Here is a 14,804-nt window from a genome sequence, read left to right on the forward strand (position 1 = left end):
AACATGCATTAGCTCAATCGGTTCTAAATGAAGTAACTTTAGATTAAAAGAAATACCAATATCACAAAAGCATGCAGAAAAATTACAATATACCAAAATTAAGGTATACTCATACACATATCAATAAATCTTGTCACAATGATAAAAGAGTACCATGCTCTTAAAGTTATTGTTTATATACATTCCTGTTATGACCAATGGCATACCAATACAAGATGGATATTGAGCTATTAGTGGTTGAAAATAATTGAATGAATTGCAATATTTTTAATTGAATCAAAAACTGATGATTAATTAATATTAAATTACCAATTCAAACTAAACTGTTCGGATTTACAAGAGATACTGGTGATATTATATTTGTAGAAAGACTACAGTTATATTATGATATTATACAGTTAGATTATATTATCTGGAAAGTAATCAAACCTTTCCATGGCTCTGCTAAGTTAGAAAGTTACTCATAAACTGGGAGTGGAGTGGAGGAGAAGAATGTACAGCAGTTGCTCAGTATTATTGCGGGAACTCTCAAGTGCTTTGAGAGTCATGCAGCTGGGAGAGCAAATCAAAGAATGCAATTCTAAGATTTCATGCTTCTACGAATCAGAGGTAGCTTCAAAAATTTGGAATGGGATTTCTTGAAATGACTAAAATACAAGGACAGTCTAATTTCTTGAAGACAGTTTAATTATGTCCTTCAAACACAAAAAAGCATGCAGTTCTACAAATGGCAAAACTCTATTATTTTCTGAAAGTAAGTATTAGTCCAAGCTTCTTTTCAGATCTTTTATAAAAACACACAATATTCCAAGCTGAGTTCAGACTTACCATATCCAACTCATCCTCCTCTGACTGCAAAAACCAGATACAAAATAAATATACTCTGTTACTACGCGTAAATGATCCTGAAACTACTCGTAGTCACTTGTACATGTATAATTTCATGTTCATTCTATGCTTCCATTTTGAACTGATCAATGGTTATCTTGAAAGGAAATGATGGGATTAAGATTGGGTAAATGATTTAAATTCTCAATATACAAAACACTACCATCAGTTTAATATTTCTTTTTTGCCCCCATTTCATGAGTTTCCTACAACAGGTTCACCCTGTGTCATGTTTTACCACTGGCCCCACCCATCCCACTTGTATTGGCTATCTCTCAGTGACACCTTCAATCAAGAGCTTAGGTTCCACAACGTCATCTATGACACCAACTCTACCTTGCGTCTCTTAAATGATCACAGAGCGGTCACTGTGCTAAAGGGCTGACACCATCATGGATTCAACTTAATTATTTTGGAAGAATGTAATCTCGTTCATATTTTCAGCTTTGGACAAGAATTCAACAACTCTCCAAAGAATCTTGAGGTCTAATTTCTTTTCCCTTCAACCTACATAGAACCAAAGATACTACCCCTGGAATATCAGTCTGTACATGTCCTTAGTTCACCTTCAGTGCTATTGTTCACAGTAGTCCCTAATGAGGCCTTACACTATCTTTAGAAAAATAGAGTTACGGATGCATTGAATATGTCATCATCATACAACATGGACACAGGTCCTTTGGCCAATGAGTCTACGCTGACCATCAATTACACTAATCCTATATCATTTCCATTTGATGCTCTCCACACTCCCAACAACTACTCCAGATTTTAACCACTCATCTACAAATTAAGGGTGATTTTCAATTACTTATTAACCTACTAGTTTGGCAGCTTTGGGCCTGTACTCACTAGAATTTAGAAGAATGCGGGGACATTTCATTGAAACCTACCGAATGTTGAAAGGACTAGACAGGGTGGATGTGGAGAAGATGTTTCCTATGGTGGAGGTAACCAGAACTAGAGAGTGCAGCCTCAAAATTGAGGGGCGACTTTTTAGAACAGAGGTAAGGAGGATTTTTCTTTTTAGCCAGAGAGTAGTGAATCTGTGGAATGCTCTGCCACAAAGTGCAGTGGAGGCCAAGTCTATGTGTATATTTAAGGTGGAAGTTGATAGTTTCTTGATTGTTCAGGGCAACAAAGGATGTGGCAAGAAGGCAGGTGTACGGAGTTGAGCGGGATCTGGGGTCAACCATGATGGAATGGTGAAGCAGACTCGATGAGCTGAATGGCCTAATTCTACTTCTATGTCTTATAGTACTAGTCCCACATCCTAAAAATAAATAAATAAACAGGCGCATCCTGGAGAACCCAAGCTCAGGGAGAATGTACAAACTCTACACCAATAACACTGCAGGTCAGAACTGAATGAGTGTCTCTTGAGTTTTAAGGCACTCTGAATCCTTAGCCTTCTGGAAACATTATACAGTGGTTATTTCTTTTTCTGTTCCACACTGGTTTTGAACTGATACAACTTCAGACTTCTGAATCTCAGCATCTGTCAAGGCTTTGTCAGACTCACCAGTGCAATCTTATACATTTCCTAATTGCAGGATACAAATTGTTCACTGTTAGGTATTTACACTACAGCCCACATTGCCACAGTCAGCAGAAAAATCACTCCCTCCCCTCCTCCTTTTACTTCACATCTAATATCTCTTTACATTTTATTATCCTGGAAAATACAGCTACACCCACAAGATTCACATCAAGTCATTTTGCAGTGTGAAAGATGCCATATACTAAAATTACCAGCCTCAGCTATATCAGAGCACGTAGCAAATTTGATTTTGTTAATATCTGGAGTAATTTTTAAACAGGTACTTTTAGCTTACTATAGTCATTCCCTCGAACACATAAGCTAAACTCAGTGCACCTACACTTTTCTGCAAGCTTCTCCTTTAACAGTTTCTAAGACTGTTGAATACAGCACAGTTAAACAACATAGTCAAAGTGCTGGAGAAACTCAGCGGGTCAAGCATTATCTATGGAGGGAATAGATAGCTGTTGTTTCGGGCTAAGACCCTTTCTGATGAAGAATCTCAGCCTGAAACAATCACTGTTTATTTCTCTCCATAGATGCTGCCAGACCTGCTGAGAATCCCCCAGCATTCGGTTAGTCACAGCAGATTTCCAGCATCTGCAGAACCTTGTGTGTCTTATTGCACATACAGTACTGATACTTGCATTGATGGATTCATACTGGGGTGTTATGTAAAAGACTCACCAGAGGTGGCATCATTCCCTTGCTGGTCGGTGGGATGACTACACGAAGGTCTGGTTTGCGATTATTCATTCCAATATTTCCACCAGGAGGGGGTGGAGACTTTGTGGGCATTACTTTACCCAACCCATTCCCACTAGTGGAGCACAGTAGCCCAGGAGAAGCTCGAGGGTTAACAAATCCATTTCCTGAAATCAATTTTAGAAAATTATTTCAAAAAATACATTCCTAAATTTGTTTTCATAACATTTGTTACTCAGTTTGTCATTTGATACAATTCTTTTCACACTTAACGTTTATCCTATTGGTTTGGGATCAACTATTAATACGCTGCTCAATGTCAGAATTAGGATAAGACGACAATTACCATGTCACTCAAAGTACAGCATTTTTGTGCTTAGAATTAAGACAGAAGCAGTGGGATGTATTGAGAAACTCAGAGTATTAAGAATGCACAGAGGCTTTGCATAAGTGACAGAAGGATTGGGCCAGCTCTCCTCCCTGGTCCACCTTCCATTTCCTGCCCCGTCTGTAGATCCTACATTGCCTTCATCAGCCACCTCAATACCTACAAAACTACAGTGATCACAAGGGGACTGCCCAAGATGATGAATGAGTGGTTAGACCACACCTTGAGTGTTGTAGCAAACTCTGCCAAAGAAACAAGCACATGCTCAAACATAGGAGGTTATGCAGCAAAAAAAAATCACAAGCTTCATTCCACTGTCAGAGCTCTGAGTTATGAAAATTCTGAGAAAATTGGATATTATTAAAATCTAATCATGGCATGGTAGAAATAGACAGGATATTCAAAAAACTAATCCAAAATTCTACCTTAATTCAACGATAGAACTCAACTAAGACAATGGCTTAAACTAATGATAGGTAATTTTAGAATTGATTCAAAAATCTTTTCCACTTAGAGATCTTACTACAAACATTCAGATAGATTGTTATAGGTTAGGATAAGAAAGTTAAGATGGGCCTGGCTGTAAATATCTTGTGATCTGGAATTCTTTCACCATAATACATTTATATTAATAGATAGATGGATAGATAGATACTTTATTGATCCCAAAGGAAATTACAGGGTCTCAACAGTAATACAAGTGCACAGATATACAAATATTAGAAGAGAAATAAGAAAGAATAAAAATAAGTTTCCTTAAAATAAGATGTACAACATTTACAGGTCAAAGATTGCAAGATCATTCCCTAGCTAGGTTGACACATTATAGAGCCTGATGGTCGAGGGCAAGAATGACCTCATATAGCGCTCTTTGGAACAGCACAGTTGTCTTAGTCTATTAGTGTAAGTGCTCCTCTGTTCAGTCAAGGTGGCATACAGCGGGTGAGGAACATCGTCAAGAATTGCCGGGATTGTTAGAGGGTCTTTTCTTCCAGTATGTCCAGTTTGACTCCTATAACAGAGCCAGCCTTTCTAATCAGTTTATTGAGCCTGTTGGCATCACCCACATTGATACCATTGCTCCAGCACAGCACCACATAGAAGATTGTACTGGCGACACCATGCTGGTAGAACATGTGAAGGAGAGACCTGCATACTCCAAAGGACCTTTGTCTCCTCAGGAAGTAGAGGCAACTCTAGTCTTTCTTGCCTCTGTGTTGGTGCTCCACTCAAGTCTGTAGTCCAGGTGCACCTCCAGGTACTTGTAGTTCCTCACGATCAATAGTAACAGGGAGTAGTGTTTGGTCTTCCTCAAGTCCATTACCATCTCCTTTGTCTTACTAATGTTGAGCTGCAGATGATTCAGCTTGCACCATTCGACAAAATTCTCCACCAGGGCCCCGTATTCATTCTCCTGTCCTCCCTTTATACACCCAGTTATTGCCGAATTATCAGAAAATTTCTGCAGATGACATGACTCTGTTTTATCTTAAGTTCAAGGTACACGGGGTGAACAGGAAGGGAGCCAATACAGTCCCGTGGGACACCAGTGCTGCTTTTAGCTATGTATGACACACAGCTCCGAAGCAGCAAAAACTATGGCTCTCCAGTCAGGTAGCCCATTATCCAGGATACAACGGAAGTGCCAACCTGCATTAAACATTGCTTTGCCCCCAGCAATGAGGGCTGTATGGTATTGAAGGCATTCGAAAATTCAAAAATCACAATCCTCACAGTGCTGTCCCGCTTATCCAAATGGGAGTAGGCTCTGTTCAGCAGGCAGATGACAGCATCGTCGACTCTAACATACTCCTGGTAGGCAAGCTGCAGTGGATCAAGGACTGATCTGGCCGGGGTCAATCTCTCTAGGGTCTTCATGATGTGTGAGGTCAGTGCCACTGGAAGGTAGTCATTCAAGACTTATGGTCGGCCCTTCCTGGGTCCTGGGACCATGCATTATGTTTTCCACCCAGTCGGGACCCTTTCCAGGTGGAGACTCAGACTGAAAATGTCCTGGACAACTCCACACAGCTGCTCAGCACACTCTTTCAGGACCTTGGTGTTCACACTATCCGGTCCCAATGCTTCGCCATGTGAATTTCTCCAGAGCCTTTCTCACCTGCTCAGTAGTGGGGGTGAGTCCATGATGACTGGGGAGTTGGTGGAAGGTGGGGTCTGCGGGAGGTGAAGATGGGGACAGTAGCAGTTAATATGTGGAGGTGTGCCCCAGGTGTGACTCTGTGCTGTATCTAAAGTCTGAGGTATATAGGGTAAACAGGAAGGGAGCTAATATAGTCTGCTGTGGGGCCCCAGTGTTGCTTACAGCCATGTCTGATATAGCTCTGAAGCTACACAAGCTGTAGTCTGCCAGACAGGTCGTCCATTATCCAGATTACAATGGAAGTGCCAACCTGCATTGAACGGAGCTTCCCCCGTGCGCCCTCATCCCCAGCAGCAAAGGCTCTAACTAACAGGCTACATACACTGTCCCATTAAGTAACAAGTTACATACCCTCTAAGTCCAGTTTATCCATGACAGATCAATTGACTATTAACACTAAGTAGAATGAGTCATATTCTAAGATCTGGAAGAAACTAGACAGACTGTTTTAGGCAAAAGGCAAAATTGCCACTGTTAAGCGAGTGCCGGCTTTTCAATGTGATGGACTACAACTGTAGATCAGTTTGCATGTGCATCACATCACTACATTACAGCACTATGGATTGAATAGTACATTACTATTTCAGTTTAGTAGCAGATACATCTCTCAGCATAGAGTCCTACAGCACAGAAACAGTATCTTAGCCCAGCAAGCTTATGTGCATCATCAAGTACCTATCTATTCTAATCCCAATGGGAAATTCGAATGCTCATCCAGATCTTTCCTAAGTATTGAAAGCAACTGCGTCCACCACTTGCTCAGATGCTTTCAACAGTTCTAGACCTCTAGTTCTAGTCTCACCCAACTTCAGTGGAAAATTCCTACTTGCATTCCAAACTTCAACCATCATTTTTGTGAATAAAAATTATTTTCCTTAGATACCCTCTGAACACTTTATGCCTCAGCTTAAACCTGTTCTCAGGCATCTCTGCCATCGAGTTTCTCACTACCCAACCTTTCATAATTTTGTATACCAGCATTGCAGACACTTCATGGTAGCAGCATTTGGAAGGTGATTACTACTGTATTAATCTTTACCCTGTGCCATTTTATTTCAAAATCAATGTGAAATTATTTCATTTTTCATCCTTTGGCAAATTCTGATTATTGTAAGCGACCAAAGAGAGTTTTTAATGATCTTAGCAACAAACTTAGATGAAAAATATTTAGCATGATAACTGTCATGAAAAACAATAAAGGTATCAGAATTAACCTTGGAGCACAATCACAACTGGTCTATGAAAGCAAATTCTTGAAATAATCAGCTGGAAACATTAGAATTATACTGTATAGCTATTATTTTGCATCTGCTGTTCTTGTGAATCCTGTTGAGTTCAAGTGAAGAATATGGTGATTGAAAAGATAACTACAGGCCTTATTAATCCTAAGTCGTTTCTGCATAACATGGTGAAGTATGAAATCTGAAGTTTCCAACACATGTTGATGTTTTAGATCTTAAAAAAAGCACTGAAGAGAAAATAGATATCATTCCATACCAGCTGATTAAAAAATCACAATGCTTTAAGAAATAATCCACTATAACTAATGAACAATATGGATTTCATCAAAAATTGATTTTTCTTTTCTTTTTACAGCCACATCCAGATGTGTTAGTTCTGCAGATTACTAACTAATTACTCTGAGTGCTACAGCACAGAAACAGGTCTTTCAGCTAATCTAGTCTGTGCCGAGCTGTTATTCACCCTAGCCCCATCAACCATATCTATCCCTTCACATATTCCCCCTAACTTCTCTTAAATTTTGCAATTGAACACACATCCACCACTTCTGCTAGCAGCTCATTCCACACTTGCACTGTTACCTGAGTGAAATTCCCCCTCAGATTCCCCACAGATATTTTACCTTTACCCTTAACCTACGACCTATAGTTCTAGTCTTGCCCAACCTCAGTGGAAAATTTGTATTTGCAAAGGCCCACCAGCACTTTTACTTCCTGAGAAAACTAAAGAAATTTGGCCTGTCCCCTAAAACCTTCACTAATTTTTATAGATGCACCGTAGAAAGCATTCTTCTGGGGTGCATCACAACCTGGTATGGAAGTTGTCCTGTCCAAGACCGAAAGAAGCTGCAGAAGATCGTGAACACGGCACAGCAAATCACACAAACCAATCTTCCATCCTTGGACTCACTTTACACCACACGCTGTTGGAGCAGTGCTGCCAGGATAATCAAGGACACGACCCACCCAGCCAACACACTTTTCATCCTTCTTCCCTCTGGGAGAAGGCTCAGGAGCTTGAAGACTCATACGGCCAGATTTGGGAACAGCTTCTTTCCAACTGTGATAATGGATCCTAACCCGGATCTGGGCCGTACCCTCCAAATATCCGGACCTGCCTCTCGGTTTTTTTGCACTACCTTACTTCCAATTTTTCTATTTTATATTTACTAATTTTTACTATTTTTAATATTTTAATATTTAATATTTGTAATCCAGGAAGTGGGAAGCACAGAATCAAATATCGCTGTGATGATTGTACGTTCTAGTATCAATTGTTTGGCGACAATAAAGTATCCTATCTTTACCCCTTGCAACTTTGCACACCACTATCAAATCTCCCCTTATTCTCTTGCACTCCAGGGAATAAAGGTCTAACCAATTCAACCTTTCCCTGTAACTCAGATCCCCAAATCCCGTCAAGATCCTTGATAATTTTTTCTGTACTCTTTCAATCTTATTGATTTCTTTCCTAGAGGTAGGTGATCAGAACTGAAATCTGGTTTCACCAACACCTTGTATACAACTTCAACATAACATCCGAACTCCTGTACCTAATACTTTCATTTATGGAGGCTAATGTGTTAAAATTGTAATATAATTGGACCTTTTAACATTTTATTTTTTAAACAATGCGCAAATTTTTAAATGCAACAGTTAAAATTGTTCTATCCGAGCCAAACACAAATTTTTAAGTAATAAATGATTTTCATTAGATGTTATGCAGCAATCATTTCAAATAGGTATAGTGCATTTTAGTGTCATCTGCTGATAGTTTTATGAACTACACAGAGGAGGAACTAATTCCTAACAGTTTACAAATTAAATATATTGATATTGAACCAAATGTTTTCTTTCCCCTCAGTTCAAACCACAACCTACTGAAGTGAGTATTGGAATAAAATATCATCAGGAAACAGCAGTACAATTCACTTTGCTTGGTAAACGTCACCAACTCCAAGACTGCATCAGCAATTTTGGTTATTGTGTTATGGATACAGGAAAAGATCTGCTTGTTGCTGAGGTATTACGTAAAACCATTCAAGGTCCATTTCATCTGCCTTTATTAGGAAATACAGGGCAAAACGAAATTTAGAAAGCAAAAATTCACCTTTTGGTCAGAAAAGGCATTTTTTTGTTTGTGCAATGACCAGCTTTGAAATCAAATTACTGATCTGCTGCAATGAAGAACCCCACTGCAAGTATTAGATTTAACAATTATTTTCTGCCATATTACATTTAAAATATAATTAAAAGAAAGTCCTTACAAAATACTCTTCCTATACTAGGCATTTTACCAAATGCTTTCTTTTTTAAAGTCTCAAGGGATTTAAATGAACCAAGTCTGAAATGGAGCAGTAATTCCTCGCCTTCTACCTTAGGCCACGAACTTATCAATCACCCCTCATATGTCAGGGAACCCACAGCAATGTTCCACCAAGTTATCTTTTTTCTCCTTTTGCTCATCACTCCTGTTAGGAAGTATTCTGGAGTAACGTGAATATAGCAGATATTAATTCAAACAAGAACCAGTCTTCAGTTCTCAATGCAAATCGCAAGTAATAAACAGGCTGGAGTTAAAAGGACATCTTTGCAAGCAAACAGCACTGTCTACAAAATACAAGCTGCTGGCACACAGGGGATCAACTGCTCTAGAGATATGGTTTGTAAAGCGAGTTGACCATGAGATGTTCTTGTAGAGTGTTCTCACAGATGTTCACTGCCAAATGTTAAGACAATGGGGCTGTGTTAATTGGCCTGCATCAAATGAAGCAGCACTGGTTAAATTATTTGCACCACTCTGACTTGAGCTCAAGCTGACCTACCAGATTGATGTTATCACAGCATATCAAACTTGGTCACAGGTATAGGCAATCAATTGTTGGGATATTTGTGTACTCAGAGTCAGGCCTAAAAACATGAATTTTCAGTGTCTGGGGTATCTTCCACAGAATCAGATTTTAGTCTCCTTTTACCCATCACTCCCATCTTCCCTTCTGCTTCCACCTCACCCACTAAAATTTCACATCCACCTACCATCCCCTTCCTATTATGGAATCATTGCTCACTTACCAACCTCTATCTCACCCCTTCCCTGACCCAGTTCTATCTGCCCATCAACTAGTCCCCAACTTGTTTCATCCATTGCTACTCAGCTCCTCCTCCACCTGCGTGCACTTGTCCATCAAACCTCCCCACCGGGCTCCATTTATCACCTATCACCCTCCCCCAACCTCCCTCATTTTGCTATACCCCTGGCATTCTCCTTCCTCTTCTCCCCATCCTGATACAGGTTTTCAACCTGAAACATGAACTTAATACCTTCTGCTTCCGCAGATGCTGTTCGACTTGCTGAGTTCTTCCTGCATTGTTTTTGTTCCAGATTCCAGCATCAGCAGTCTAGTTTGTCTCCCTTGCAATAAGCTTAACTATTCATTAGAAATTAATTGCATTAACATTAACTCCTTTCACTATCTCACAAATGTGGTATTTACTAAGAAAAACTTCAATTTCTTTTGATTTCCCGCCTCACTTGAAAACTCTATACGCGAGATCTGCAATCACAAGCATAAATGACTGACTCATCCCTGTCAATGTTTCCTCTATTATCAAGATATGATGCACAAGAAGTGCTCTCAGGGTTGTGCATATGATGTGACCATCAATCAGTTCTCAATAGCTCAAATAATCAGCTTGACTTAGTACGATATTTTCAGATGCATCCCTGAAGTTGACCAGCAGTGACCTGACTGTGAGTCAACCCAGGTGCAGGTTGTGACCTTCAATTACATAATAACCTTCCTCTTCAGTAAGAACAAAACTCAGCTGGTAAAGGAGGAAACTGAAGTTGTAATTATGATGAGATTCTGAGAATGAGCTGCAACTAGAGCAGATAATTATCTCATGAATTATTCAAAAGGATCAAAAATAAATGCAGATGAACCTGAATGGATCATCAATGACTTTGAAAGTAAGCATGCTTTTATATGAGCTTGTTCTCAAGGCCTGGGTTTGAGCCAGACTACATTGGCAAGTCTGGGGCAGGCATTAATTCCAACACTTAATTTTACCCTCAGTTAATTTTGAGTGGGGTCTGGAACAAAATCAAGATTAAAAAAAATACAAAAGCTTCATGATGAGAAGATAGATGAATCTAGGGTGCAGATGAATGCTACATGCTAGGACAGGGCAGAGGACATCATGGTCAGAAAGTCGGCATTGAGATGAGAATGGAGATAGAGGAATGAACTGAAAGTCAAGGGCTAGGAGTCAGAAAATGGGTGAGGACTATATCAAAAGGTGTCAACCAGTTAACAGAAAGTTCAGATCACAGCATCAGAAAAATCAGTAACAGCTGGGAGCAGGAGAATGCAATGTATACCCGAGAATCATATGAATCTCGGTGAACAACATTACTTTTGTGAATGGTAGATGGTGTTCTGTATACAATGGATTTTATGCCAAACCAAAGTCAACAGAGATAGATAAATGTATTGTCATTTCAAGATTCATAAATTTAAGTTGGAGACAACAGACTGAAGATGCTAGAACCTGGAGCAACAAGCAAGATGCTGGAGAAACTCAGCAGGTCAGGCAGCATCTGTGGATGGAAATGGTCAGTCAACATTTTGGATTGAGACCCTTCATCTGGACTGAAAGACAGTGGGGAAACAGCCAGTATGAAAGGGTAAAGGCAGGAGGTCTTTCAGAATTTTGTACTGGCTATCACTCCACTAAGTTCCTCCAGCATCTTGTTTGCTGCTTGCAATTTAAGATGCTGGCCAAACAAAATCAATAATTTTCAACATATTGTAAATGAAGGAACATAAGGAATATCAAGCCAATCAGAATATTTATAAGATTTAAGGAAGTCTAGATCTGTACATGGATGATAGGGGTATGGAGGGCTATGGTCCCCATGCAGATTGACGGGAGTAAGAATTTTAAATGGCTCAGCATGAACTAGATGGGCTCGTTTCTGTGCTGTACTTTTCTATGACTTTAAGGTCTTTTTGTAGCTGATCAGAGTGATAGGAGTACATCTTCTATCCAGATATTTCAGGAACATTTTGTGTGACCTTCCCCACTAAGTATGTCTTGTTTCCATTAGAAAATTATTATACTTCATCTGATCAGAACATGATATTATTATACTTCAACGTAAACAACAGGAATTCTGCAGATGCTGGAAATTCAAGCAACATACATCAAAGTTGCTGGTGAACGCAGCAGGCCAAGCAGCATCTATAGGAAGAGGCGCAGTCAACGTTTCAGGCCGAGACCCTTCGTCAGGACTAACTGAAGGAAGAGTGAGTAAGGGATTTGAAAGCTGGAGGGGGAGGGGGAGATGCAAAATGATAGGAGAAGACAGGAGGGGGAGGGATAGAGCCGAGAGCTGGACAGGTGATAGGCAAAAGGGGATACGAGAGGATCATGGGACAGGAGGCCTAGGGAGAAAGACGGGGGGGGGGTGACCCAGAGGATGGGCAAGAGGTATATTCAGAGGGACAGAGGGAGAAAAAGGAGAGTGAGAGAAAGAATGTGTGCATAAAAAGGAGTAACAGCTGGGGGACGAGGGGGAGGTGGGGCCTAGCGGAAGTTAGAGAAGTCAATGTTCATGCCATCAGGTTGGAGGCTACCCAGACGGAATATAAGGTGTTGTTCCTCCAACCTGAGTGTGGCTTCATCTCTACAGTAGAGGAGGCCGTGGATAGACATGTCAGAATGGGAATGGGATGTGGAATTAAAATGTGTGGCCACTGGGAGATCCTGCTTTCTCTGGCGGACAGAGCGTAGATGTTCAGCAAAGCGGTCTCCCAGTCTGCGTCGGGTCTCACCAATATATAAAAGGCCACATCGGGAGCACCGGACGCAGTATATCACCCCAGTCGACTCACAGGTGAAGTGATGCCTCACCTGGAAGGACTGTTTGGGGCCCTGAATGGTGGTAAGGGAGGAAGTGTAAGGGCATGTGTAGCACTTGTTCCGCTTACACGGATAAGTGCCAGGAGGGAGATCAGTGGGGAGGGATGGGGGGGACGAATGGACAAGGGAGTTGTGTAGGGAGCGATCCCTGCGGAATGCAGAGAGGGGGGGGAGGGAAAGATGTGCTTAGTGGTGGGATCCCGTTGGAGGTGGCGGAAGTTACGGAGAATAATATGTTGGACCCGGAGGCTGGTGGGGTGGTAGGTGAGGACCAGGGGAACCCTATTCCTAGTGGGGTGGTGGGAGGATGGAGTGAGAGCAGATGTACGTGAAATGGAGGAGATGCGTTTAAGAGCAGAGTTGATAGTGGAGGAAGGGAAGCCCCTTTCTTTAAAAAATGAAGACATCTCCCTCGTCCTAGAATGAAAAGCCTCATCCTGAGAGCAGATGCGGCGGAGACGGAGGAATTGCGAGAAGGGGATGGCGTTTTTGCAAGAGACAGGGTGAGAAGAGGAATAGTCCAGATAGCTGTGAGAGTCAGTAGGCTTATAGTAGATATCAGTGGATAAGCTGTCTCCAGAGACAGAGACAGAAAGATCTAGAAAGGGGAGGGAGGTGTCGGAAATAGACCAGGTATTATACTTCATCTGATTAGACCAAGAATATTTCTTACATTTCTGATCTTACAAGTGATAGTGCAAACAAGTGTAGTTATAATTCACCTGCAATTTTGTGAATTTACATTAATTGTGAAATTACAAAACCCCAGACATACTAATTCTTCTGTATAGTTAAGGCTAGAAAATTCAGAAATGAAGCATGAGGAAAAGGTGATAATATCTGTATGTTAAGAACAGTCTAACAAAGATATCTTTAAGACTTCCTCTTAGAATTAACCTGGCAGAAAACAGTGATGACATACTGTATATTCTATAATCAGAATGAAAACCAAATCCTATCATTGCTTATAACAGCTGGATCGTTTGGCTAGCAAAGCACATTCCCCGAGATAAATGCTTGCTTGAAAAGGCAGTTGAACTCAGAGAATGCCTACACAGGGAGGATGCTTGAATTTTTAAAATTCAGCATTTCAATTAATTATCCCCATATTGTAAATGTTCCTCTAGTCAAAGGAATACATATTAATCTGGAAAACAAAAATCAAGCTTCAGCAAATCCTTTCAACCATAAATGTCCTGCAACAATTCTACATTTGTCTAATTAATTCTGGCTTCTTTTGCAAGCCATTTGTCTTAGATTCAGTTCCAACCAGGAGAACCATCTGGCCTGCAAATGTTCTTTGATTTCTGTCAGTCCCTCTTAAATAAGCTGCAGAAACAATGATTTAAACCAGGTGATCTAAACAATGGTTGTTGTAGTTCTGTCTACTTTGTTATATTATCTACTATAGGTCCTTTATTTATTGACAATATAAACTGTGCATATCTCTTCATACTAACACTATTCGTGTTTCCAATATGAACTGATCCCAGTTGTTCAAAAGTCTTTGTGAATTTAAAAGAACTTGCTATAAAACCATAAAGCAATGAAGTCTGAGATGTGTGCAATCTGCCAAGCACCATTTTTTCCCAAATGCTCACACTATAGCAAGAATTAATCTGACAGATGACAGTCTTATTTGCAAGCCATTGAAAAGAGAGCTACTGAACCAGCCATTAAATTAACCTTAAGTCATGTTCAATAGCAGCAATGGCCAAATGTACAAGTTCAGAGGACTGAAGAATGAGGGGCAACCTCAGAAGTTTATAAAAATAATGAGGGTTATGGATAAGTCATTGTCTTTTCCCCCAGGGTAGGAGAACCAAAATGTAAAGGATACAGATGCAAGGGAAAGACTTAGAAGAGGCTTGAGAGGTAACCCCTTTACACAGAAGGTAGTGAGCACCTAGAATAAGCTGGCAAAGAATTGGTTGGGGCACGCACATTTGCAAAGTT

General features: G+C 40.4%; 1 protein-coding gene across 8 annotated transcripts in view; it reads right to left on the reverse strand.

Annotated features, from left to right (window-relative positions):
* mef2aa (myocyte enhancer factor 2aa) overlaps positions 1 to 14,804 on the reverse strand; it is a 197,366-nt gene that overhangs the window by 14,769 nt on the left and 167,793 nt on the right. For 6 of the 8 annotated variants that reach the window (XM_063065924.1, XM_063065922.1, XM_063065930.1 and 3 more), the window contains 2 exons: positions 3,116 to 3,300; positions 829 to 852 (listed from right to left, as the gene is read on the reverse strand). In XM_063065924.1, coding sequence (XP_062921994.1) covers positions 829 to 852; positions 3,116 to 3,300 — 209 coding nt within the window. The remainder of the gene's footprint in view (positions 1 to 828; positions 853 to 3,115; positions 3,301 to 14,804) is intronic. The other 2 variants (XM_063065928.1, XM_063065929.1) reach the window with 1 other exon arrangement.

Source organism: Mobula hypostoma, chromosome 13 (genome assembly GCF_963921235.1).
Source record: "Mobula hypostoma chromosome 13, sMobHyp1.1, whole genome shotgun sequence".
NCBI lineage: Eukaryota > Metazoa > Chordata > Chondrichthyes > Myliobatiformes > Myliobatidae > Mobula > Mobula hypostoma.